Source organism: Tinamus guttatus, unplaced genomic scaffold (assembly GCF_059628265.1).
Source record: "Tinamus guttatus ecotype Peru unplaced genomic scaffold, ASM5962826v1 Tinamus_guttatus_pri_ptg000213l, whole genome shotgun sequence".
NCBI classification, from domain to species: domain Eukaryota; kingdom Metazoa; phylum Chordata; class Aves; order Tinamiformes; family Tinamidae; genus Tinamus; species Tinamus guttatus.
Genome location: NW_028288747.1, coordinates 3,392,279 through 3,419,980, shown reverse-complemented (window position 1 = coordinate 3,419,980; position 27,702 = coordinate 3,392,279). Strand labels below are relative to the sequence as shown.

Genomic DNA, 27,702 nt, shown 5'->3' with positions numbered 1-27,702 from the left:
CCTCCTCTTGTGTGTCTGCTAAGGAACCTCACAGGGTTCCCCTCTCATTCTCAACAGGTTTCTCTCCCTCACACTCCAGATATAGCAGCGCTTGTGAGTTTATTAAAGTATCAGAATACGTTTTCAGCTTAAATGTTTTGAGATAATGATAAAACAATTCATTTTCAGAAATGAATGCAAAATGTAACAATCCCAAGCACAATATACCTATATCTCCCCAAATGTGGAAATATGAATTATCTGTGGATAACAAACAGGGCTTTCAGATCTGGTATGCTTATCCATTCCCAACCCATTTGCAATTAGCACTAAGACTACGTGGTCATCTCTACATCACGACAGAACCTGCTCAAACAGAAATGTATTTTCTGCCATTTCTGAGAGAGTAAAATAAAAATTTTCCCAGGGGATATTTCAGGTGTTAAGTCCAGGTGTTAGCCTTATTTTCTGTCTCAAATAGATTTACTTAACTGTTCATAGAGTAGTGATTAAAAAAAAAAAAGTCTGCTATATTTGCTGTCCTTTTAAATTAAAAAAAAATCAAAGTTTTTTTATAGAGATATCGATATGTTACCACAGATATTTAAATGTTTCCTTTACTGTAAAGAATAATTGCTTAGTATGTATTCTTCTGACATTGGCTATAGAGCTAAGGCTAATGCAATAATCAATTTCAAGGTACACAGAGGTTAAAATGCTCATAAAATGCAAATAGGCCTGGGAGTATGACAGATCACTGTGAAGAAGTCGGAATAGCAGAGAAGGTGGACTGAACAGGTCAAGTTTCGCCACGTATTCAAACAATGTTTTATGTTAATAGAAACCTATTTACTGGACAGAGGACAATATTCATGACAGATGCACATAATCTTTCAGTGTGCAATTCTCCAAGCCCAGCTGATTAAATCTGGGGTTGTGCAATTCCAGCCCTGACTGAGGAAAATGGCTGGTCAGTGAGGGAAAATGGCACGATGGCCCTGACACCTTGCACTGACTTAGGCCTTGTCAAGCCAACGCCATTGACCAGGGACAAGCAGTTGCCAAAGCAATTCTTGAGCCAGAAAGAGAGGCCCTGATGTCCCCAAATTCTCATTATTTCACCCAGTTGTTGAATCCACATTAGAAAAGAAATAATTTAGAGGTGGTATTGACTGCTCCTATAATGTAACTGGTCAAAGCCTTGCTGTGCAATGACATGTATTGAGAGCAATTCCTCCTGACTGATGTGATTCTCTAAGATTAAACTGTGGATTTTTCTCTTTACTTAAAAAAGAACAGGCAAAATAACATGCAACTCTCTCCCCGTAGTAAGGAAGAGAAGACCCCGAAAGGTAGGAGCTGACAGGTTTGAGGCTATGAAACTTTCATTTGACTCACAGTTTCAGCCGGGAGCTGCTCTACAAACTTTGCTTCATTTATTCAGCAAATGCTGGATACTGAACGAGGCCATGAGGCACAGGGAAGAACAGTACAAAGTCCTGTTATGTTTTGTCTTGCACACTGTGAAGCTGGACCCCACTTCTGACTCCTACACAGACTCCCTGTGCATATAGAAAGAGGTGAAGCTAAGGCAACTTGGTATTTCTTACATTTCCATGGCTTAAATTTAATACTGCTCTTCCTCATTTTCCAAACAGGGAAAAAGGCGTTTTTGTTGTTGTTGTTGTTGTTGTTTTAATGAAGTATTCTAAAAATGTCCATGTTAGAATGAATTTGTCTTCTTTTTCCTTGGCTGAAAATCAGATTATGGATAGCAGTTAACCAACTAAACTGCTAGTCGAAATTCCAGTGTAATCTCTATCCAAAAGCTAAGCAATTTATATTCTTTTTTTCCCTCTTTTCATCCCACTCTTCCGGAGCATTGTTCTTTAAACTAGAGCTGTTTCTTAAACCTGGTCTCCTCTATGCTGCTCTTTTTCCTCTTTGATAAAATATCTTTAACTGTGGCACTTCAGATTTTCATGTTTCTGTCACCTAATTTGCAGCTTCTCAATCACTTACTACAGATAAACCCTTTAACCAGAAGGTCAGCATTTCCCAAAACTCGCTTTTATCTTCCCTAAAGTTAACACTTTAACACTGCCGGACGCGGTAAGCTTAAACATTCTGTACATTTCAGGAGAGCGCGAGAGACTAACAGAGCTTGAAAAGCCCGAATACACAGGGTAGGGAAAGGTGAGACCTGCTTTCCTTTAGACTAGAATAACATTCCCAATGCCTTGCGACCTGCAAGACGGCACTAAGGGGCTTTACGATGGCGTGCCTGTGAAATGCTGCGCTCTCCCCACGCTGACTTCGTCTGCTCTCACCTCCCTTCCGTAGCTTTTGCAATCCTAAGAGTCTTTCCTGTCCCGGTGATGGAAGGAGTGCAAGGCAGAGCTGTCCCCCCTGTCTCCAGAGCAGTGATTGCCAGAGCTATTGGACACAGGCAGACACCAAGCCTAGAAAACTGTCTCTCCTGCCTTGCAGCAGTGCTTGAGCAGCAGCAGAGGTCTCTGAAGTCGCTTTTCTCCATGCCACATCCCTTGAAACAGCATCAGCTGAGCACGACACGTTTGCCTCCCGTCGCGGCGAGGCACCGATCGCGCTGCCCGCGCTCCCGCAGCGCCGCAGCCCAAGTCTCACGTCTCCAGCAACTTCCCACCCTGCCATTTTTCCCTCTCATACCTTTGCTATGAAATGGTTAACCGAAACGGAGGGCTGTTTCCATCTTGTATTAATAATTTCCACTGATTTATACTTGGATGGCCTATTAAACGGAGAGTATTTCTGATATTACATCTGCAGAGATGGGAAAACCACATATATGAATGAGTGTAATCCATTCATGGTTTTATGGACCTGGAGTTCTCCAGAGAGCATCCCTGAGTGCTGGATTTTACATTTAGATTGCTGAGTTAGCTGAAATATGTGTAATATCACCAGTAGGCAAAGAGCTCCCTATTGACTCCGGGCAGAGGAAGGCCCTTGTGCACTGTTTATTCCAGCAAGGACGTGAGCTGGCGCATGCCCAGGAAATGTTGTACAGCTACGCTCAGGTTTTTCTTTTTCTTTTCATTCTTTTTTTTTTTTTTTTAACGGAGTATGTGAATAAATAATGTGTGGAGCTGAAAGCTCTCACTCACTGGAAAGCTCGCTTCTGTTTTGCGAATACACACATAGAGGCGCATTAGACATGCTTGTATTTCTTAATGTGCCTGTGGGAGAAATAATCCGGCAGAGCTATCTTCTTGTGCCCCTCAGATTCATAAGTAATCTGGCTCATTGGGGCTAGGGAGGTATAGAGCTCAGCTCAGAAGCAAGTCTTCAGTATTTTACCATCAATACAGCCATTTTTCCTCATCCTTAACAGTGATAACTTCCTACTGAATTCCTCCTTTCATATTTATTTATTTACGTATTTATTTAGTAGCGTGTGTTTGATTGTAATGACTGTCAGAGGCAAGCACAGCTACTGGCTTTTAAAAATGGGACTGTTTCAATCCCATTAAAAAAAAGAAAGGCAGTGTCAAAGCTCAACTCTAAACCACAGCTTTACACCCCTGCGCACAACAGTCACTCAAAACCACAGCAAACGTCGGGCATGAAATGGCCTCAACCGTGACGGTGACCCCAGCATCTGCACGGGGGCCTCGTGCCCGTGGTGGGAAGGAGCCTCTGCTGGGACACGGGACACGGGGGTTTCTGCCGTCACTCGGCTGCCCCGTTTCGCGCGCTGCTCACCGCAGCTTCGGCCCTGGAAGAGCCACTTCAAAGGCTTTACACGCTACGCCTCCAACTGAAAGGTAACACGCCTGCTTCAACAAAGGCAGCGAAGATTTAAGGATCACAGGGCCTTCCAGGCTTCGTTATAACTTACATCGACTTAAGAAAGAGGGAGGAGAGTGACTCCCCTCTTTCTACTTTCTTTCCTTCTCTAAGATTTTGGATCTGAATGCAACGAATGGCTCTCGTACACTTATTCTTCCATAATCGTGACGATTTAAACTTATAATTAGCAAGTCAGTCAAAAAAGAAAGTCTTTGAAGACTTTTTACTGACCCAGAGGTGGCAATACCTGTCATCTGGACCCGGCCACAGGAGAAGCTGAAAATACATTACAAGCCTGCTCTGTTCCCTTATTAAAGTCAATTAACTTTTTTTCTCACAGATAAGCACTGTCCCCATGAATAGCCTAAAACTCAAATGAGATAATTTTGACAACAAATGTTTATGCAATTAAAAATGTTATAACAATAAAGAAATAAAGCAAAAGATATAAAATGAAAATCAGGAAAGCAAATTTAACGAATAAGGAGAAAAAAGAATAAATAAACAACTCAACAGAAAGGATAAATCCTCCTTCACATGTTGTTCTTTTGAACAGCATCCTCATGTTGTTCATGGAACTTTTTTCTTTTGTTTTGCTTGAAATACAACTAAGACACCACGTAGGAATGCAAACTTTCACTTATATCATCTCATTTTGAGTTCGTGAGTGGAGCTAGAGATTTTTGATTGCAAGGTAGGGAAATAATTGTTCAAAAGGACAACATGAGGAGAACAAGTTCCATGGCTAGGTTGCAAGTTACATTTGTATTATGGAATTTTACAGCTTGCACTAAAAATATGCTTTAAAAAGGATTAGCCACCACATAGCTTAACTGCAGTTCAAATACGTCTTTGAAGTTATCGTTTGCTGTTGTGCTGCAAAATGCTTGCAAAGTATCCACATTTTCTCTTCCCTCTAAAGGACCAGAGTTCCAATTAAATCACTGTTGTGGTTTATACTGTTACATAAAAAAAAAATGTTGTGAATGAACATTTACAAGGCACAACCCATATAAAAGCCTCCAGACACCCCTCTTTATGGCGACAATTATCATAAACAAATGGAACTCACCTATAAAGTAGGATAGCAGTATTGCCAGCAGCACCGAGACCCCTACAGCACAGAGGGCAGTACATTTCCAGCTACAATACTTCGAAGACTTCTTGAATTTAAAAGCACTTCTGGACAGAGTGTTCCTAGGTAGTGGCCGAGTCGGAGGGGAATACACCGAGCCAGATGCCATCGTGTACCCTGGTGTTGCAGTACTGAACAGCGGTGTGGTCCCTGTTCCTGTTTTGAATAGGAAATGCCTGCAGGAGAAAGAGCGCAGAGTGAAATACAAAAGTAAACAAAGCTGTAGCACAGGCAGTCATATCTGGTTTTTTTTGTTTAAGTGTTTTCTATTTTTCAAATATCTAACAACATCCCATCTGCCCAGGGTCGTAAAAGCAACGCATGTCACAACACTTGCACACACAAAAAAGTCACTTTTCACTTTTAAAAGGGCCCCCCAAGGCCCCTCACTGGTACCCAGAGAGGAAACTGATTTTTCTATACAGAAATATAGTGTGGTAGAGGGGGAGGTCTCGCAGAGTTTATTTGACAAGTACGGACAGGCTTTCAGCTGTTTATTTTTGCTGGCTTCTGCTGCATAGTACAGCGAAGTCCATTAAAAAGGCGGTGTTATGCAATCTTGCTACAGTCAATGCTACTTCTTATAGTTGCCCTGGTTTAAGCACAGAGAGAAGAGCAATCCCTCAGATGAAAACTTTTGGTGATTCTGGCCAAAATTAGTCAGTTAAATTTTTTTTTTTTTTTTGGATCCTAAATACCCAGTTTAGTAACTCCTATCTCCTCACACACAATCTCACCCTAGCGAGATCCGGTAACGGAGCAGCTCGTTACAGTCCTGGAACTCCTCCACAGACACCTGTTTAGTAGGTGTCGAAGAGACTCTTGCCGCAGACAGAGATGGAAAGCAAAGCCAAATTTAAGACATCCTCAGTGAGTCACTGATAAGATTAATTTTAGCAAATCAAAATTTCTAAAGGTAGTATCCTCCCCCTGACTTTGTGTACAGCAGAAGAGCCCTTCCGTTTTGGCTTAGGCTAGCACAGTTCTTTTGGAAGAGCTGGATAACTTTGGACATCCTGAGGTTACCCAACCCTTGAGCAGCAGCATCGAGCACAGAGGTGCCTGTGTTTCCCAGGAGGGACCCGTTAGCCACTGGCCTGCATGCCCCACCGAGCTGCCCCACCACAGCCCCAGAGGAAGAGCAGAGCTCCTCAGCAAGGAGATCACCCGCTTGCCAGTGCTTTTGCCACTGGAGATGAATAGATGAATTAAAGCATCCTAGGGCCAGCGCTTTCCATGATCCCTGGAAATATGCTACACAGGCTACTTCCAGTTCCAGCAATATTAAAATATCCAGCAGTAGCAACAGATGGATACACACTGGATATACAGATAAGCAGCTGCAGCATCCTGGCTTCACTGGGTGCCTGAGCACAGAGAGTTACCAATGAGCCCCCAGTATAACATCCCCAGTGGTCTGGATCCCTACCAAGAAGGTACTTCATTAAAAGGTGTGACATTTGCTATGTAGATAACACCAAAATAACTAGCCCCATGTCAACACCCATGCTTTACCTTAGCATACTATTGCCTTAATTTTAGTAACCCTGAAAGAGCAGGTGGATTTGTTGGGTTGTGTTTATGTGTCTTGTCCCTGTTACCTCTCCAGCTCTTCCACCTGAGGCTACCTGTGGTGAATACTACATGTGGTGAATGGGGTCTCCAGGTGCCTAAACCACATCCACCCAGATCCCAAAATAACGACCAACACGAACGAGTCGCTTTCTCCCTCGTAACACATGTTGCTTTGGGGAACTGAAACAAAACCCTACCGCAGGGATAACAAACTCCTAAAGAACAGCTCCCAGGTTCAAAATAAGAAGCTGCATGACCAGTCAATGATTTTAACATCCTCCTGCTCCCGGTGCTCAACAGACTACACATGGGAATGCACATTATATGAGCCTTTGACTATAACGCCATACAGTCTAAGCTTTAACAAAATAATTCAACAAAACCGGCAGCCTCTGGTCTCTTTTTCTTCTTTCCCCTCCTCTGAGGAAGGGCGAGCTGAGACGTAGGCTTGGGTACAGCGCAGCCTACTACAGAGTGTAATCCATATTCTCAAAGCCTTTGAGGAGTTAATCCCACAGATGAACTCGGGAGATGGCTGCGTATCTGCGGCAGTGTGAGCTGTCACAGCTCTGACAGTCCACCTCAGGCATGGTGGAAACGAAAGAAAATTGTAACTTTTATATGTGAATTCGGCAGCGCGCGGTCTGCGGTAGCACAGAGCGCCGCGCGCTTCCAGCTCCTCCTCCTCCGCTTTGAAGCGCGTTAATCTGCAGCCAGAGAGGTCTCACTGGCAGGATGGGGAGAAAATTCCAGAATGGGCATGAGGGTATACTGACCAAAAAAAAAAACCTAAAAAAAAATATATATACACATATATATGTACCGGAATCTTGCTCTGAGTTAAGAAAATTTGCCCAGATCTGTCTAATGAGAAGAGTTACTACTAAAGTTATCAGGGACTCTCCTGCTGCATCAGCTCCGCGCGAGGAGCGTTTCGAGTGCGACACTCTCTGCCCTGCACATCCCGCCTGCCTCGCTGCGCCGCAGGACGCGATACCTCACAGCAAACCCGCGCGGCTTCCAGGTAATGCAGAAATCCTTATGCTCTTGAAATATAATCTATCCGCAAACGCCTTTAATTATCTGTATGTCCATCTACCCAGTTGTTCCATACCATGGTGCCTGAGTAGCTGATTTCCAGAGGCAAAACTGTTTGGGCTGCTCGACCAGCTGCTGACCTGGAAGCCATTGCGCTGCTTCGACTCATGGGAAGCCTCCAGCACCTACCATACTACAGACTGACCACTTAACAAGCACTTTCAAGATTTGCATGCAACACAGTAAAAATTTTAAAAGCTTTAGACCAAAAAAATCAAGTAAATCATGTCATTATTTTATAGGACAAGCTATTGCTCTTGTATTAAATAACTCAATACTCTTAAAAGCAAATAATCTTTTATGCTTATTCTGTATATATATTTCTGCCTGCTTATTAAATATATGTACCTACTCAGATGTGCAGCTGAATCTGAACACTTCAGGGGAGGAGATTTTAGTAGCTAACAGTTCTAAACCACAGACTGGTCACAATTCACCATATTTAGAATATAAAGTTATGTCATAAAAACTAGTCCTTGGACACTGGGACAACTGGGAAGTTCCCTTATTTCACAAATGGCAGGCACTGTTCTCAGTTTGCTCAAAGATATTCAAAGATAAGGCAGGTATATAGCATGAATAAAGGTAAAACAAATACACATAAATAAAGGTAAAATAAAATAAAAATAAAATAATACTCAAGCTTTCAGTTAATGCAGCCCTGTCTCAGCACTGAGCAGTCTCAGCACCTGCTGACATGCAGACAGTTCTTTTCCCTCTTCAAGCAGAGGTGGGGAGGATTCACTCCAAATAAGATTTTCTCTGTGCTGCTACTTCCTCTGTGGAAAATAAAATTGAAGTAACCTCTGCCAAACTCAGTAAATGGGAAAGCAGGATGGGGAAAAAAGTGATATAAAAAATCAGGAGTTGGGTGGAAAGATTAAGTTAACTGGAAACAGTGTCTTTTGAGAAATGGAGATAGATTACAAAAACATTCAAGGACAGCCAGGCTCAGACCATAAACTCAAACACTCCTGATGTGCCAGATAGGTAGGTGTCCAGTGAGAGAAACGTGGTTTAGAATGGCTTTCTTGAGAAAAAAAAAAACTGTGACAAAAACTTCTGACCACAGCTTGGAAGAAACTGGATACTGCACGTTAATGAACTCATACACAGAGATTTTGATCCCTGGCTCCAGAATGAACTCTAGACTGCCAGGAACAGTCTATTATATTAATAAATTATCACATGCACACACAAAAAAGAGAAGAATTCCATATTACTTTAAAACATAATTGTCTCAAATTTGACAGAATTATTGAATAATTTTAATGTTCATATTATCATTTTTATGTTAGGTGTATGACCTTTTTAGCCAATACTGGCCTTACTTCAGTTTGTGTATGATTCACTGGGATCGATAACTATGATTTCCCTGGGTTTAGGCATCATCTATAGAACACTGCATATAGATAGAGGACATTTCCTTGGCAACTCCCTTGGCAACATTTTAGTTTGTATTAGAATATTCCACACTGCACAAGAATACATATACAGTATAGAATACTGCGGACATAGGACAGAATACTGTCCTATGATACAGGATACTAAGATTTACGTGGAACTCCATTAAAAAGCACTTATTAAATGAGGAACTGCGAATCAGGCCCAGCAAAATACAGCTAAACACCTCACAGTATGTCAGAATATACATCCTGCTGTACAACACTGCCAATGTGCTTTAAAAGCAACTATTGTTATTTTGTGACATGTTATTATCTGCATTATGGCAGTGACGAGAAACTACTGTCACAGAGGTTAATATTGCTAGGTCTTACGCATACACAGTGCAAAAGCAGTCTTCCTGTTAGGAGCTACAACACTGTCTAACCAGAATTAGACATTGTTTATAACATAAAGCCCCCAACCCCCTCCCTCCCAAGCCCTTGAATCTCACGTACTGTTGTGCACTTCCAACATGTGAAGAACCCGGAGTCTGATAAACTGTATTTCCGAATGAAGTGACCCCACTATGATAAGCAAGAAACGACACAGTCCTGCTGCACACAGGACGCGTGTGGCACCGGCTGAGGTTTTGCCTCCGCTACGCTCCCAAATACAGCACTGTCTTGTCAGCTTCCCCTGTCTACATGATGGTGTTGAATAATACAATAAGCATGCTAGTTCACCTCAAAAATAGAAGGATAGATTTAATTTACATAGAAAGCGGTTATATGGGCCAAATCTGTGTTTAGGTGTAACAAAATAGCAGAACAGTCATTACCACAGTACAGCAGACTGTCAGGAACAATATTTGGTCTAAAAGTAGCCAAACAAATTAAGAATTTGAAACCCTTCCAAACTGCTTATTCACCAACAGTTCACTCTTTCTCTAAACAGCCCCAAACTCACACTCTCACTCATGTTTTGTGGCATTTATTTCTGTAGGCTAAACACACCGTGTCAAAATAAATTTTCTTCTATCAATTTCAATTTAAATTCAGCTGATTGTTCCCTTGTTCTTGTATAATGAGTATGTACTGTTTGCCCTGTGGTACATAAAGACAACATTTTAATAATATTACTGCTTGATTCATTTTACTTGCAGGGTAAAACATACAAAAGCATTATAAAAGTAACTGCCTAAAGCAAAAAAAGCAAACTTGCAGCTCTTTATGGGTCAGGCAAAGGCAGCTGTGGAACAGAGGACTGCTACTTTATGATACCTGTTGCTTCAACACAGAATACAACAAAATTGCTATTTGGAAGAAAACAGAAAGTGGCTTGAGCAGAGGGGAAAGATGAAACATTTTAACTTTTTTTTTATATTTGTTTAGTTGTTAACATTTTTTGTACTTGTTTATTGCACACTTGGGTATCAGAAGACCCACAAATGTTTAAGTCTCCCTACTTTTCCCATGGTCCAAAGGGGCCAGGAAAGTTAGAAAGAAGAAAGATTTCTGAGCTTCTGTGCCCTTTCTACTGCACATAACTCTTTCCTGACACATGCAGAGATAGTGCCTGTCTCTGCCTAAAGACCTGCATTTTACTTCCCATTTCCATGCAAATAAAACAATTAATCTTACCAGAGTAACTCTAAAGAGGATGAATATTTCTAGCTGTAGATATTTTAGCTAGCTCTAACTTTTCCCATTGAAGTTTTTGTATTTATTTCTTCCTGACTTTGCTTAATCCAAAACAGTTGATTTTCTCCCTCAAGGGAATGGATTGTCTGTTTGAAATAAAACCCACCAGACGCATTAACTGTCAGAACCAGAATAAAAGTATTATCCATGGAAAAAAATAGTGGTCTGAGATAACTTTCAATCACTGCTCTGCGCACATTGAATGGCGGGTTCCCTCTCTCTTGACAGAACCTATTCAGGCTGGATCGAACCGGGTGCTCTGAACGAGACCATGATCCTCATCTCCCATTTGACATAAGATTGCTCGGCCTGGTTCACTGATCGATAGCTCACATCAATAAATCTGATTCTTCACACTGAGCTGTGGAAGCAGATGGAACGAGAAGATTCATCTCTGATGACTGACGTTACAGGGAAGATGTAAAAGAGATAACAGAAATTACTGAGTGAGGCTCATACGAACTCTGGTTCACTGGTGCATGAGCTCAGCATTCCCAATAGGCTCCAGAAGGAATTGGATTTGGATTTTTGTTTCTCTGTGTGCACTTCATGCCTGTCTTCATCTTCTGTTAACATTTTTCTGAGATGAAACCTTGTAGCTGGTGGTGTTAGCCCTTAGCGCAGGCTTATGACTGACTTACGTAGAACCGTATGTCTGCCTTTAACATAAACCCAAGCCGGCACAGAAACTCTATTATTCTCTGAATTTTTTTTCAGCTTTCCTTCTTTGCAGAGCTGGGTTAAAAAGAAAAAATGCCTAGGAAGACATAAAAGTGAACTTCCTCTTCCTCAAAGTCAATATTAACCCTAGTGTAATCCTGGAAAACATTCCAAGATCACATCAGATGAAATGTTGATCAAAGCCTGGGGGAAGGAGGAAAGAGAAGAAAGCTATTATCTGTATGCAAAAATGGAGGAAATGTGTGTGGGAACAGGATAGAAGCCTCTTACAACAGCTTATTCAAATGTTTTGGAGAAATGCTTTACATATGGTGACACCTGTTGAATTTGGGTGAGTTTATATGGGAGACCTCTTTCTTTACAGACTGAACACTGAAAACCACAGGGAAAAAAACAGCAAGGCAGTAAGAGCCTTTCTTACTGTTTGTGTTTTATCCCATATCTACCCTTTGCCACGTTACCATGAGACTGTATGTGGCCACTGCTGGGCAAACGCTGGATAAATGAGACAGGGCAACCTGCAGAAGCAGCTTGAAAGAGCAAGGCAGACACAACAATGCCCTAATGTGCTGTGAAAGCTGCTGGGACACAGTGACCAGCAGCACCGAATGCTGACAAAAGGTAAAAACCTCCTCTACCTTCAGATGTGCAAGAGTAAATCCCTTCCTCTGCAGTGCACTTTCTTGGTGGCTTAGGAAAGAACACGGCGCTAGAGCACGCGCAAGGCACCCGCGCGCGTCTCCTTCGCTGCTCCGAATGCGGAGCTCGCAGCTCTCTTCCCCCGGGGAGGAGGTGCTCACCCCCGCGTGCGCTGCACACACGGGTTGAGCACGACAAGAACCAGCAGGACGGCCCTGCTTGGCCGAGCCTGCTCTGCTGCGCTGTGTGGGGAGGAGCGAGGCGAGCACCCGGCGCTGGCCAAGCCGCACCGTGCGAGGGGGAGCGGGACACGCGGCGGCCAAGAACGAGCCACCGTGCTGGGGGTGAGGGAGGAGATGTGCCACAATTATAGCTACGCACACGTCTCCGCAGGACCGTCCCATTGCCTGCCTTCTAGAGGAAAGGGGAAACGAGGTTCAAACATCACTTGGTAAATATCAATGGCTCTGCCCTCCCATGGGGGCTTTTTCAGGGCCTTTTGGAGGTCTAGCACCCACACAAACTCTCCCCACGTTACGCTAAGTGCTGTGGTGCTGGATACCTTCGGCAACATCCACTCCTCAAGGAGGCAGCCGTGGGAAGGAACAAACCTGAGAGCCTCACAGCAGGCCTTCTGTCACCAGTAATGCTCATCCTACTCCAGTCCTCTCTCCAGAGGAAGGAGACAGAGAAGAAAATGTTTGAATTTTGCTGTGCGGAAATGCTTACGTAAGCTATGAGGCTTTATATTACAATCTCTTGTCTTATTCTCTGCTCTCCTGGAACCATGTCCCTAATGAGACAAACCTGCCTCTGAGGTGATCTTTTTGGGGCAGACTTTCTGCCACCAACATTATCAGAGACCCTGGACGCTGACACGCTACAGTCATCCAGGTCTTTGCTTTCCATGATATTTGATATCTTTTTCTTACCCATCTGAGCACAACAAAGGGAATTTCCAGAATCTCTTAGAAGTTCTCTTTTGGTTCAAGTTCAGCTGCCCTGGCTGGGATGGCAGGCTTGACTGCAGTCAAGCAACTGGAGAAAGAGGTTACCTTTTAATTTTGTTACTTTGGCGTGCTTAGCTTTATGGTCTCAATGGTATTTGTTTGCTAACTGTCATTTCATCCAGCTTGTGCTTTTTTTTTAGGCAAACGTGAAACAACTTTAGAGATTGCATTAAAAGGCATCTTACTGACCTAAGTCATCAGTGATACAAAATCTTTGGTGTCATTATTGCTTGTTTCTGCCACTGACAGAGTCTATGCCAGCAGCCACAATTCCCACCCTCTCGAGTCAGTCCTGTAGGTGATGCAGTACCTGTCATTCAAATTTAGTGCTCCCAAGAAATGATCTTGATTTTCATCCTAGGCTCTAATCCTCTGGCAATTCATCCATGTCCCACTTTGCCTAACCAACCACTCCCAGTTTTTCCTTCTGGGCTCCTCAGTCTATCCATTTCCATACTCATTCCTACTCCTTCCACACCCGGCCATTTCCAGACTTCCCTTCTCCGTTCCACGCTCCTGACTTCTTCCCTCTTGAATCTAATTCATTAGGCCCTCATAAATCAAGTGACCTGGTCATTTTTTTTAACTGAGCTCTTCTGACTTTTCCTCCCCTAACACGTGACAAAAATGTCCCATCGATCTCCTTGCAAATAATTATTCCTTAAATATAACAGGAAGTTTTAGTCCTGCAAGTCTTATCCCTGAACAGAGAAGAAAAAAAAGACTCTCAAAAACACTGAAGAACATACCATAGCTGGATTTTTTTTTAAAGTTAGGAAGCCTCACCTAACAGAAATGCAAGTACTGTCACTAGCAACTGGCTTTGCTGATACTTTATCTTACTTGTGTTTTCACAAATAAGGATATCTGGATAACTTTGGGAGAGGACTATTAGGTCAGATTAATGAAAAACAGGCTCTTTGCTTCAAACTAAGGTAGCAGATGTGTAGAATTATATGTTTACAAATTAGAGAAAATAACAGTGGTACCAAGTAAAGCCAACAATACATACCATTAAGATAGTCTGAGATTTCCAGCTGCGTTACGATACTTAATGCACTGTGCACAAATCTCTGAAAGCAATAAACACCTATTCCTAAGGTCTGGGCATATGAATCATTAGAATTTTTATGTAAAATATTTTTCTCTATTATCATTATTAACATTAAATTGCCAGATTCATTAGATTAATATTCTCTTCATAAGTCATTCAAACTAAGAAAGCAGAAACAGTATATCACCATGTAACACACACATGACATGGAAACAAAGGAACAAATATATAATGATTCTAGCTGTGACACAGTATGTTCGTGAGGTTGATAAACTGAATCTTCATGCTGATAACACGTTGTATTCTCAAATCCATTATGCTTTGGAGCTGATGTGTTATTATCTCTGGACAACTTTCACACTAGGTGGTGATCCCTGCTAGCATAATTTTAAAAATGAAGGGATTACAAACAAGATAAATTTCATTGTATTGTTACCTGACCTAGTATCAGCTAACGGGAGTTTCATATAATGCAGTGCATTTGCCAGAATTTGGTGGTCCCATTACAAACATATAAAACAAACCAGACCTGTTTCTGTTAACTCAACTAATTAGCAATTATGCATCTGAATCAGTATCTCATGGCAATTGAACTAGAGGGAACAATAATATCTGCTCTTTATTTTTCTTTTTTAACACAGTATTGCATTTTTAGATTTTTTTTTTTAATGCCAGGGTCTTCTGGTAAATACCTGCAATATGCTTGAGTGTGATAAAAATGATTAACTAATTGGGTTTAACACATAACGCCCGTCCTGCTGTTGATCTTAATTTGTGGCTAAGTGGAAGTTTAAGAATGTTGGGTGTTTGAAGCAGATCAATGCACAGTGTCAATGCATTTTACAGATGAATTAGCCATTAATGGCCAGATGCAGATCTCCTCATTTAGATCAAACAGTAACAAGGAGATACTATAAATAGTTGGATAAATATGTCAGAAAAACCTTATCCCTTTTATAAGGTCTGTAACCCTTTTAAGGGTTACAATTAGTGCAACAGAACTTTGGACATGAAGTCCTATCTTTTATCATACAATTAAGAAATGAAAAGAATATTTACGATGAATAATTCCTTTCCAAACTTTTTAATGTTGTGTCAGCCAAAATATCATAACTCATTAGAAATCTTAGATTTACAGAATCATTATGGTTGGAAATCGTGTTGCTTTGTCAGGTTTTGTTGATTTGAAACTGTGTATGCTGATTTGCAGAAGAGTATTTGCTTTAAAAAATGTAGTCCAAATAGAAGACAGGCATTACTTAAGAAACTTAAAATACATACAGAACAATTACATAGTAGAAATATTATTTAAATGAATTGAAATATTCATTTATTTGGATTCTCTATTTCCGGTTATATACTTACAAGCAGTTAAAATTTCAAAGTAGCTTGTAAAAACTGTAACAAATTAACTACATAATTTAACTATTAACCATAGTTCAACTATATTTAACTATAATTATAGCTATGTAATTTTTAACTTTTTAGCTTCTTTCATTGGTCATTCCTCATGCTCCCCTACTATGGCATAATATTTAAAAGAAGAACATTTGCTAAATAATAAATATATTACAGATGAAGGATCGGATCTGGTAAATGTATATTCATGTGAATAGTTTGTGACAGCTTGCAAAATCAGGCCACAGAGAATTAATACAACCTCAGATGCACTCTTATTTTCTTAAGCACTGTTATTCTTACTTTCTTAAGTGAAAGCAAACAAAATTTTGCACTCAGAAGTTTAGCGTTTTGTTTTTACTATGAAGTCAGTAAGAAAAAACATTTAAAGTGCAATTTAGAACATGAGATACAAAGATAGAAAGACTGCCTCAGATGTATTTGACTGTTGTCAAATACATTTTTTTAAATCGCATTTTGTCTCTGTGTCAACAGCTAGCATCATGCAAACACTTAGAGTCACATACCCATAACTGCTATCGTGATATGTTGGAGAAAACACATCCATCTCTATAAGGTTGTCATGACCATTTGCAAGGATTGCTTGATTTTCTAATTTTCTATACACAAAGATACAAAAAGATGAAATTAGAGTGGCAATTTCAAATGAAAGAATGGGGTGGTCGAGAGAAAAAAAAAAGTATTTACAGATTCTGTTCCCTTGCCTGTATCTGGGCAAAACTGCAAACGTGGGAGTTTTGAACGTGGGAGTTATCTGCCCTCCATGCTGTCTTTTGAACTACATCCTGGATTGTAATTTGAAGACACAGTGTTACAAGGCTACCATTAGGTGGTCACTACCCTTTGGTGATCCTTATTTATGTGCAAGTCCTTGAATAAAATTCCTGGCTGCTGCCCATGGCAAGGCAGGCTTAAGGTCTGGAGTGGGGGACTTTGTTTCCCTGATGAGGCTGGACAAGAAATAAAGGCATGAAAGCGACCCGGGAGCATGAAAGGCAGCGTCTTGCTGGCCACGCGGCACGGGCCATCAGCCCCAAAACCCGTGTGGGGCTGCACACCGGAGCAAGGGCAGCCCTCGTCTTCCCCAAATGCCACTGCACAGCAGCAGGGGAGCCAAAGGAAGGACCAAGGACTGTGGCTTAATCCAAAAGAACCTCAAAAATGGCAAGAAAACGAAGGGGGAGCAGCCTAACTAGTGGTTATGTCTGCGTGTTTTTTGTGCTACCTAAAATAAAGGGTTGTTTTGAAATACTTCCAAAAGCTATGTCTGTGTTTGCCTTCACTATTAGATAAATTTGAAGAAGTGGATGATGAACCCAAGCAACACTGTGCAAATATGACTGAAATCTGGACTATCAGTGCTGGCTCGAGAGACACAAGGCAAAATGCACAGTGTGGCTGAAACTCTGTGTCTTCATGGTGACAGCAAGGGATTTGCGTGCAGGAAGGATGCCAGACACACCAAGCAGAAGTCTAAAGTAAGGCACTGGTCACACCAAGGGAGCTGGCAAGTGCATGGGCCCGGATTGCTAGAACTGGCTCAGGATGCTGAGGGACACGGGGCTGCAGCAGGAGCGAACGCCGCGAGACCCCCCAGCTTAGCCGTTCGGTCTGAAATGTGCATGTCTGAACAGGCAGGTGCCCTGGCCCCGCAATCACGGCACGCCGACCTTCGGCAACGCGCAGGCTTGCGACAAGCTGCGTAACGCACAGCGCCACTTCTGCATTCCAGCCCAGCCAGGCGAGGGGACCACAACCACACGGGCGGTTGTGAGAAGAGCACATGAACTCGACCCCTGGCTTGTGCTTTTATCCGGCACTATCCTTTTCCCGAATAGAGGTGAGATGTGTTTAATCAGTGGGAGAACCAGGAGGATGGAGGAACTGTACTGACTTGGGATTTGGTTAAACTGCACACTGTTTCAGTGGGCGTAATGCACAGAATGACTACTCTGGCAGACTTTTACTGCCAGCAAGACTGTGCTTTTGCAGACAATCAATCAGCATTTATACAAACCGACACAAACTTCCCTGGACACTATCAACACCTTAACCAATACTAAAATTACAAGGTTCGCTGGCACTCTCCCCCAGTCACGTCATATGGTTGTTCGATGCTTATCCTACTTTCAAACTTCCTCAAACCTTCACATGCTTAAAGGAAGTTTAGATAAAGTTTGCAGAACCAAGTCACACATCCTAGGAATGGTTTTGTCAGTGTCACTTCTGACACATTCTATAATTGCTTCAAAAACACTGAAAATATTTTCCAGTCATCAAATATTCCTTCAATCACTTCCTTCTTTCTCCTTGGGAAAACTGGTAGATGAGTAACTGAATATAACAACTTTCCTACCTAGTCTGTCTTTAACTGCCTGTTTAGGGATAAGAAAAGACTTTGCAGTATTAGTAAAACCTAAGAAAAACAGGCTAGTTTTTCGGCCTAATGAACAACAAAATCCACTGTCTATCATATAAAATACTGTCATTCAACAAACTTAGGTATTTAAAATTGCCAATTAAGTAAGAAACAGCAAAGATCTTCCTTCTTTGACTCACTCTTTAGCACAGATTCTGGATGAAGTTATATAACATTTTCAGACAAGTACTGCTGCAGTGGAATATGTACATTTTTTCTTGCTCATAAATTTACCTTAGACATTCAATGGCTAAAATTAATGAAATGTGGCCTGAGAAAGACATGAAGATATGATACCAACTTGCTTTTATCAACAGATTTCCAAATTTTAACTTACTCTCCCTTTAAACCTCTCTAATACATGCAATCACGCATGAGAAACATTCACACATTCAAATATTTACAGGAAAACATAAGTAAGTGATCTCAGATCTCAGTAGACCTCTCAGCTTAAGTATCCATAATAATGATACTACTAAAATGCAAAGCCATGAAAATCTAACTAATGTGATACTGATGCTCAAGAACACATTATTAACAACTAGTAGGTTAATAAAAACACTCAGATTAAAAATCTGCTAACAATTGCTTACCTAATTCTTGCTTACAGTATTCAGACACCTGACATGTTGCTACACATCTGTATAATTTGGGGTATCCAAACGGTACTCCATGGAATGAACTGTAAAGTTATTCAACACATCTCTGCTATTTTATTCCTTCAAAAGTTATTCTTGTACCATGGTGCTCACTTCCCCAGCAGGTCTATTGCCCCTGCAGCTGAACCTAACTCGCAGGAGGCTGGGGAAGGGGCAAATAGCAAAGGCCATAAAATGCCAGGGACAAGTTCACGAAGGCTGCAGGAAACCTGAAGGCTTTTTCTTACTTCCTTTTTTCCTTAAAGGTAAATTTTACTGACCCCCAATAGAGTGAAGACAAATTTTGCCACTGCTCAGTCACTGTCACTGAAAGGTGCATCGAAGATGAGAGATGCACTCATGGAAAGCAAGTTGTGGCATTAGGCCCTCAGAAAAATTTAAGGAAAGATGGTCTCTTTATTAAAAAAAGCCTGGGAATTCCTGCTGGATGTTATTGATCAGCCACTTCACAGTTCATCCATTTAATCAGTAACACCATGCTTTACACAAAAATATTAACTCTGCACAGAACCATGTCATACCATAACATACTAAATATAAAACTATACCCAACCTTATAAAGCATATATCAAAAAACAGCCCCAAAACATTAGTACTGCAAAACGATAGGTACTGAAATCTTGTCCAGATTTTCCAAACACACTCTGCTCCTGTACATGCACATACACAAAAACAGCCTCCTCACTCTCCAGTTTACAGCACAGCAAGTTATATGTCATTTTTATGCCACTCATCACCAATATGAGCCTAAAGAGACAGAAACATGGCTAGGTATACATGCTGACATTCACATTCTACACATCAAAATAGCAGGCACCTAAGATTAAAAAAGAAGAAGAAGAGGAAGAAGAAAACTAAGTATGGACATAAGGTAAAATATTGTCAGAGAAGAAGCGAACTGTCTTCTAGGCAGAAAAATGGATGAAGGAAGAGACCTAGTAGAGAGTTGTTAATATAGCTGAAACTGAGCCCAAGAATCACACTCAATAGGGAAGCTTAACTAAAAAGGGAAAAATCAATGACAAATAAGATGGGTTCTTCACCTTAAGAGTTCCAGGCAAATGTGAATATTAGAGAAATGACAGAAGGGCTGTGTCAGTTTTCATGTGCAATTTTCGCATTTCAGCTCACGCACAAGTGTTCAGAGCTCAAACATTAAAATACCCTTAGCTTTTCATCAGCAACGTTTAAAAGATGAGCTGACTCTATTCGGCCGAACTTATTTCTTCCAAGATGGAAGTGTTATTCTTGTTAAAATACTATTTCTTGACAAACACGTTAAGAACTTTACGGCAACAGAAGAAAACATAGAAGATCTTACAGCTTCTGAAGACCAAATAACTATCCTGAAAATATCCAACATCTTATTAGTGCATTCCGGCCCACTCACTAGTTCTGTAAGAAAAATTTTTCTTATGATATCTACAAAACTGTCTGAATATGATGATGAAATCCCTGCACTGGAATCCTGCCCCACAGTGTCTACATTTCCTAAGCAATACAGTAGGATCTATGAACCCTAAGAAATGGAATAGCCATTCCCAAAAGATTGATAGAAGGGTTGCCTGAAACATCTATAGGGACAAAACTGCCTAGCATAGAATCTTAAGGTAAGATAGACTTTAAACTACTTAGGCAAAATCAGCTTGACTATCTGTTAGTCCACTACAAAATATAATTTAAGAGAATTCAAAGAATCCACTTAAATGATTTCATAACTATTTTTAAGAACTACTGTCAGCTTTAACATAGGTATAAATGTTCAGTTTGATGACTAAATTGCATTATTACAGTTTTTGCTAATAGAAAATTAGTGCTGATTGACTGTTACAGGAGTATTAATTAATCACTCTAGGTAAATTCAGCTCTCTGCCAGTGGGTCCTATGAAATAATTTTAAAGATAATTCTGTATCATAGATCATTCTGCATCCAAAGAAGCTTGTGCCATCCTTTAAATAAGCTGCTTTCTTTCCTAGAATGAGTTATCAATTCTCAAAGACAAGAAAGAACAAGAACAAATTTATCATTATAGCAGAACTAAGTGAGCCTTTCCCTCTTATGAAAGCCTAGAAAAGTTTAGAAACATCTTTCCTCAGTTAGGTATTTCTTCAGAGGCTAGGGTCGGAGTTAAACAGGAGTTAGTGAAAGTTCCCTGACACTTGATTTGCAGGGCAGGATATGTTTGACACATACAAGTTTGGCAGGTGAGGCAAGAAATGTTTTCAGTAAACAGTCATGTTACTAACAGGAAGGAAAATACTTGTCCTACAAATTACGATACTCCCTAAATCCAATTACTTTGCAAAACACTTTCTAAAGGAAAACGGTGGGACAAACTCATGGATTTTCCCTTGAAGTGCTGAAGTTTTGGACTTTGCTGACGGAATACCGGGAAGCAGCAGCTGCCGGTCACCCCTCCCGAGGCTGTGCCCGTCATCCCCTCACACCCCCCAGCCTGCAGCGGCCCGCGAGGCGTTACCTGCTTTCCAGTGGCGCATTACTGCCGAGGACCCAGCTGTCCTGCAGCTGGACGGACTCAGGTGTGGTTTGCAGCTCGGCGGGCAGCGCAGCCGGCGGCGCCGGGCTCTGGTTCCTCCTATTTGTCAGGGAGTTCCTGTTAAGCGAGGTGATGGATGGGTGGTGCTGGGCTGGGTGCTGCTTGTGAGGAGGTGGCAACGGCTGCAGCGTCGACTGGCCTTGGTTATTTGGAGGTTGCTCTGAGGAGAAAGAAACCCAAGGTTGGTTATACGAACAGCGCCTCGGCGTACGCCGCGGCTGAAGGAGGACGCGGAACTCAACATAATCCTATCACCTAATATATTTGCATATTATTCTATTAGCAGACACTCAGTGACATTCTCTAAGAGCAAGTTTACCCTTGATACGCAAAGTTCTAATTAATATACAGCAGATGGTAAAATTGCTTTTGGTTTTAATTTGTTTCCTTTTTTTTTTTTTTTTTATCTGGTTTTATTAACACCTACAGAAAACAGCATCTGACAGATCCCCTAATGTGCCTTTAGATTTCAGCTTTTTTAACAAACCAACCCTGAAATTAAATGGGTAATTTCAGTAGAACACAAAGGTTTTCGAAATGCATATAATCCCTATAATTATTTAATGGAGTTTTTTAAGCTTTATTTAACTGCAATAAATTATTGCAAGCTAGCTGCTAAACAGCAGTAGACTACTCCAGTTTAGTGCATTTCAAATAAGGCAGATCTGCACTATGATCTGCTAATAGATGCTAAGTATTCTTTAGCAGAAGGTCACTCTGTGAAGCAGATGTTGCTTCATGGATATTTAACAGACTGAATCACATCTGATTACAACGTCAGAAGACTCATATACTTAATGACCGTCACATCCATTAGAACACACATGGCACAGATTTTCCAATTTCCCACTACGCAGTGTAGCTACGTTCTGGAGTAAGTCACAGGTGATCAGAGAGTCAGGCCATTTGAATCTGAACAACAGTGGAAATATTTTGCGGCTTAATGAAAGCACATGACACCCATAAAGCTTAAAACCAGAGCCTCAGGACAGCAAAGCACCTCCAGCAATGTTAGGATTTAAAAATCTGTCCTGTAGATCCAGTAGTTAGCAAATCAGGAGAAGACAAACCTCGCCACACAGCAGAAGCAGAGCACACAGCAGCAAAACCCTCCAGACACCTTTTTTTTTTTTTTTGGTAACGACTTAGAGATGTCTGGTGACACTTAGAACTGTAACACATAACCGAGGAGTGACAAGTATAATCTGCTCACTGCTGACCAGGGCTCTGGCAGGAGCTTCTACCAAATGCCCCTCTTGGATGATCTGTAATTCACACTGCAATCTATTTGCTGAAGAGACGTAGCAGAACACACTTAGCAACAAAATGCAAGTCTTAGCAGAGCAGAGGATACAAGGCCCGCACTTTGCTTGTGCTGTAAATGTTTTGGTGTACTTCTCAAAGGAGTTGTTTCATCATCATAAATAGTTCTCTGTAACTGGTTATAAAGATGAACTATTTCAAAACCAATACAGCAGTCCAGAGAACACTGGGAAAAGTACAGATGCTTCCAAAAACTTACTGGTGACTTATACAAATAACAGTGAATAATTTATCATATTGTGAACATCAGAAAACATGAAATTGTTAAGGAACAGACATGCTAAACTTCACCAGAAAATTATTTTTGGAATAATTTCTTTATAGAGAATCCCGTTCTCCAGCTTTCTGGTGTGGCTGATGTGGCTTTTGTCATAAAAGACAATAATGCAGAATCTGGCACTGAAACAGTGGCAGCACTTAAATAGTCCATAATGTTTTCACCAAAGAACAACCAATCAATCAACAAAGAAAACCCTAAAACATTCATAAAAAAATCCTTTGCCTTTACAGCTTGGTCTTTACCAACCGTGTGTGTCACTGCATATGATTAGAATCACTATCCAGGGCTTTAAGGCACATTTCAAAAAGCCAGCTACAAGATAATTTAACAGGCTAACACCAGCAAAGGTTTAAGGGTTTTTTTTTTTTTTTCCATGTCTACTTAAAATTTTATTTGAGTTAAATTAAGGCTATTCTTCAGCTGCTGCAGAATTAACTGTGTCCGTATATTATATACAAAAAGAAAAATGTGCACGTGTGAACATATATGTGTTAGGTACAAATTACTACTCACATTATGCGAAAAATTTACAAGCAAAATTAAGTCCTGTTTATTTATTTATTTTTAATGAGATAAACGAATCAATTAAAACTGTTTTGGTGACCTGTCTTCTATTTTGCTCCCTGTTTGGGCTCTCCGACCTGCCTAGCCCTGTTGAATGGGGATGCCATGGTCACCTCTGCAGTTCCTCTAATCTGTAACACGGTTCTGGAATCTCTCTCCTTCATTTCTCATCTCATGTAAAAATCTCAGCTGCAAATCAGCCTTCTAACCTGTTCAATCTGCTTTGCTGCAGCGTTAGCACCAGTATATCCTCTTCTTTAGCACGTGCTCTCCTAGAGGGACCCAAAAACAACGTTGTTCGCTTGGTCACCGGCGCGTCGGAGCAGGGCACCGCCGTGCCACCCGCCTGCAGACCTGCGACCATCGCACACGCTCTCCCGGGGAGCGAGAGGCTCCGTAAAGGCTGCTACGTGCTCCCAGAACAAACAGCTACACTAAGTACAAGGGTAACTTGCTAGAGGAGGAAAACTATTCTTCATCCCTTGGCCCAGCTGCTTCCTCCATTGATTGGGATTCAGATTATTGCCCCAGATATTCGCTGTCACCCCACAGAGCCCTTCTGCCGTACCGCATGTAAACATTACTGACACTAACGCTACAGGACAAGATAGAAAATAAATTGAAGGTCACCAAGTCAAGCTTACGCCTATAGGGTACAGAGTAAAAGAGAAGTAGAAGAGGATGATAAATATGACTTTATAAAGTTTGGACAGCAAGATTCGCTCGCCTCCCTCCAGAACGTGCTGTCGGGCGGCATTTCTTGGCGTCCAAACGCGACTGGATTTGACAGGGAAACCGCAGCCTACACAGAATCGGAAATGCTTGAAAACACTGGAATAATTCCTACCTTTTTTCTAACTCTGCGAGAGCTACAGGTGGATACGAATGTTGGCATAGTAACTGGATCCCATCAAGTCTAACAAGATTAGATTATCTACAAAGCAACCGAGCTAAAATCCGCATTCCCCTCCATTTCCTCACCCCCGTGCCATCATTCTGAAGGAGACACTGCTGATGACTGCTCTTTCAATCTTTCCGTCAGCTTGCCAGATTTTCCGAATTCACAGGTCTTTTGATTGCCAAGCAATTTCTGAAAGAAACTTCAATTTTACAGCACTGATTTGTGAGGAAGACATAATCATCACAACAGTCATGTTTCAAAGGCTATATTTAAGCCTGACTCAGATTCACTTTTTTACTCCTCTTTTAAGGAGTTAATAGCTAAAGAACTGCTTTCAGATTTTTTAAACAACTTCCAGAGAAAACTATAAAAGCCTGTGTCATAACTGAGCTTCTCACCGTCATCGTAACATTCCGGATTTAAGCCTCATTTCATATGTAGGGAAACTGAGGCACTGATATTAAGCATTTCACGTAGGTTGAATGAGAAATGAGCGCCACAGGCAGGAAAATCCTGTATTCTTGCTTTCAGAGATAGGGACGAGCCAAAGACAAGGGGAGTTTCAGTGAGTACTGGATTGTGGCAAAGTTGCATCTCCCATGGGCTCTGCAACTGCCCCTGCATGGGTGAAACTGCTCCTGCACAGGCCACCACGGCCAGAAGAGAGGGACTCTTAATGCCAGCAATGCAGGGGCACCTGAGTCCTAAAAGGAATCACTTCCTCCCTTGGTTAGAGTGGTAATCAACAGTGCTAGAACTTGCCCTCATTGCACACTTCTATTCTGAAGGAAAACTGGGAAGAGGAAAAAGTGTTCAAACTTCTGAAAACACAGCTGTGGACAAACACTTCAAAGCTGCATTTACTGCAGAAAGATACGGTCGTGTTGCTTTGAACAGGATTTAAGGGCAATCCTAATTGATTTCCCCTCAATGGGAAGGTGTGGTTTCCACCAAAAATCAGCAGGTATGGCCTCAGGGGTGCTTATGGTGAAAAATGGGGCGTTTCAATGAGAGCTTCCTTGCCCAGGAGCCTGATGCCTGAGGAGCAACCCCATCCATCTCACCAAGAAGGTTCCTGCAGCAAGAAGCAAGTGTCAATTGGCCCAACAACCAGTCCATGAACCCCAGTTGTTCAGGTACAACCACCACCACCTTCTTGAGGCGTTTGCTGCCTAAGCCAGCATCAGATAATTATGCATGTCAGCATAGGCACAGGACTTGAAAAAGTCATAAGAAATTGGCTAGAAAGCTGCCTTACTACAGTTCTACTAGTTTCTCAAAACACATGCAAATTGTTATTTACCCTAGGGAACAACACTGAGGCGAGGCAGCCATTTCAATTGCAGAGGTAAATTACATACACGCTGTAGCCTTTTACGAAACCTTTTTCTCTTTTCTTTTCCAAAAACTAATTTACATTTAATTAATTTTATCGTTTAGCTGTTACTGAATTTGAATAACATGCAAAAGAACGCAGGAAAATGCACGTGACAGTAAATAATGAGGAGATAGAGATGTTTATGAGAGAGGGGTTAATCCAAAAGCAGAAAAGCAGACCAAGCCCCAAGCCTCCATGAAAAAATTAATTTGTTGCATTTTGTGCAAAAGTCTTCACATAACAGACAGATCCTGAGACCTGTCAGCTAGCTACTCACCTAGGAAAAGGAGGTGATTTCCATTTGATAAGGATCAGTCTTTTATTCAGTGTATAGTTAACATTAAAGCTGAGCTTCCACGACAAACACAGAAGTGAAGACAGAACTTCCATTACGATATAAACATTTTAAATGTGAACATGATGTAATGGAATATCTAGGTGTGCAAGAATCTTAACTCTTTCTAACAGGATTTCTCCTTTCTCTCCTCAGCCTTTCGCACAGCTTCTTCTGAGAAGGTGGCTGGAACAGGCTGAATGTCTTAGAGGGATAACAAAAAAGATAACCCTTCGTTTCCAGGTCACTGGTCTGAATCCTACCCTTCGTTGCTAGCGATCAAAAGTAATTTCCAGAAGAACTCGTTTGATTTCATGAATAAAACAACTTTGATGGACTCCAAACTTTACCTAGCTGACACAAGGACATATTCCCAGAAGTACTGTGGTACTTTTTGAAGTACCAAAGGGAGATTTAGGCTGAAAACCTCTGCAGTCAGAACCGAATGGGTCTTAGGGCAGCAAAGTCTCTGCTTCCCGCGGGCCGAGAGCGGCCACGGCACCGTCGTGGCCAGGGCTTCCTAAAGACAAAGCGCTCACCCTGCCAGTGGGAAGCTGTGTTTAAGGAAAACAAACACATAATTATGGGGTTAGAGAAAAAAAGTCCTTATCTAAATGTTCATTTGTGCTCTCAGCCTGTTCTATGCCATTCTGCTTACTTTACAGCTAAAGACCAAACCAGAATTAACCACTGCTTTTGCTCGCTTTTCCTCAAAGTACTCGCTCCTGTATCATGCTTCTCTGTGATGACAAAAATGCAGAGAAGTGACAAGGACACTTTGATCAAGATATGCATCTTTAGCTTGTGTGAGTGTGTGTATACTATTATAATATAAAATGGGAAAAAGTCATACAAGTAGCTTGATCAAAGCAGGCCAATGTTTGTCTCCTCATCAGTACACTGCCTGTGGGGTCTGACAACCTGTCAAACTACCCAAGAATGAGCAACTACCAGAGAATTTAACTGCGGGGTATGCTCTGAAAGATTGCACTGCCTTATTTATGTGTCCTAAGTTTGGAAGGAAAAAGAAAAGAAAGAAAACCTGAGTTTGGCATTACACATTTTGCCTTAAATCTAAACATTATTTTATTACATTAAAAAAATAATCCATCCTGTAAAAGGAAAGGAAGAGGCTTATTTGGCTGTGGAGAAGCTCAAGGTCTCATGGCGCCCATGTGCTGAGTATCTGACTAAGATCTACCAGATGGTAAGAGGAGAGGAGCAGGAGGAGCTCCCTGGAGGGGGTAGAATAGTCCCTAACATGTAACACTGGTATTTCTAACCACAAAGAGTATGTTGATAATTTCCTCTATCATATAAGGAACCTGCCCGTTACAGATTAAGCATGCACTGGAAAGCAGATAAATGAATCATGCACAACAGCCTATCGAATGCAAAAAGAAAGCAGCCTTTAGGAAATGAAGAAAAATATTTTTACCAAAAAGTCTTTCAGTTAAATTGTTCTGATGTGCTATTCACAGACGCATCACTTCAAGCTAAGGGGACTTTGCATTTCCATTCCACATCCTTTTAGCAAAGTATCCCTGCCTCTCCCCCCAGCATATTCACACTGATCATACCTGTGCATGGCTGGGTATGTTCTAGAATTCAGTCTCCCAAAATGTTTTAGAAATCTTCCTGTAGCAAACATAAGCCTTCGGTTTCTAATTTTCTTCCCCTATACTATAAAATACTTACTACTTTTCCCTCACAAAACACTTTGTAACACATATGAACTGAACTTCAAAACTTACTTGAAAAGCCAATTTTTTTCTCCCT

The 27,702-nt window shown here is 41.3% G+C and overlaps 1 protein-coding gene across 4 annotated transcripts in view; it reads right to left on the bottom strand.

Moving 5' to 3' along the window:
• The window catches only part of TENM3 (teneurin transmembrane protein 3), a 292,279-nt gene that overhangs the window by 104,766 nt on the left and 159,811 nt on the right, over positions 1–27,702 (bottom strand). For 3 of the 4 annotated variants that reach the window (XM_088524634.1, XM_088524635.1, XM_088524636.1), the window contains exons 3-4: positions 21,066–21,303; positions 4,883–5,121 (exon numbers count right to left, since the gene is read on the bottom strand). In XM_088524634.1, coding sequence (XP_088380760.1) covers positions 4,883–5,121; positions 21,066–21,303 — 477 coding nt within the window. Of the gene's footprint in view, positions 1–4,882; positions 5,122–16,013; positions 16,107–21,065; positions 21,304–27,702 lie in introns of all 4 variants that reach the window. The other variant, XM_088524633.1, reaches the window with a different exon arrangement.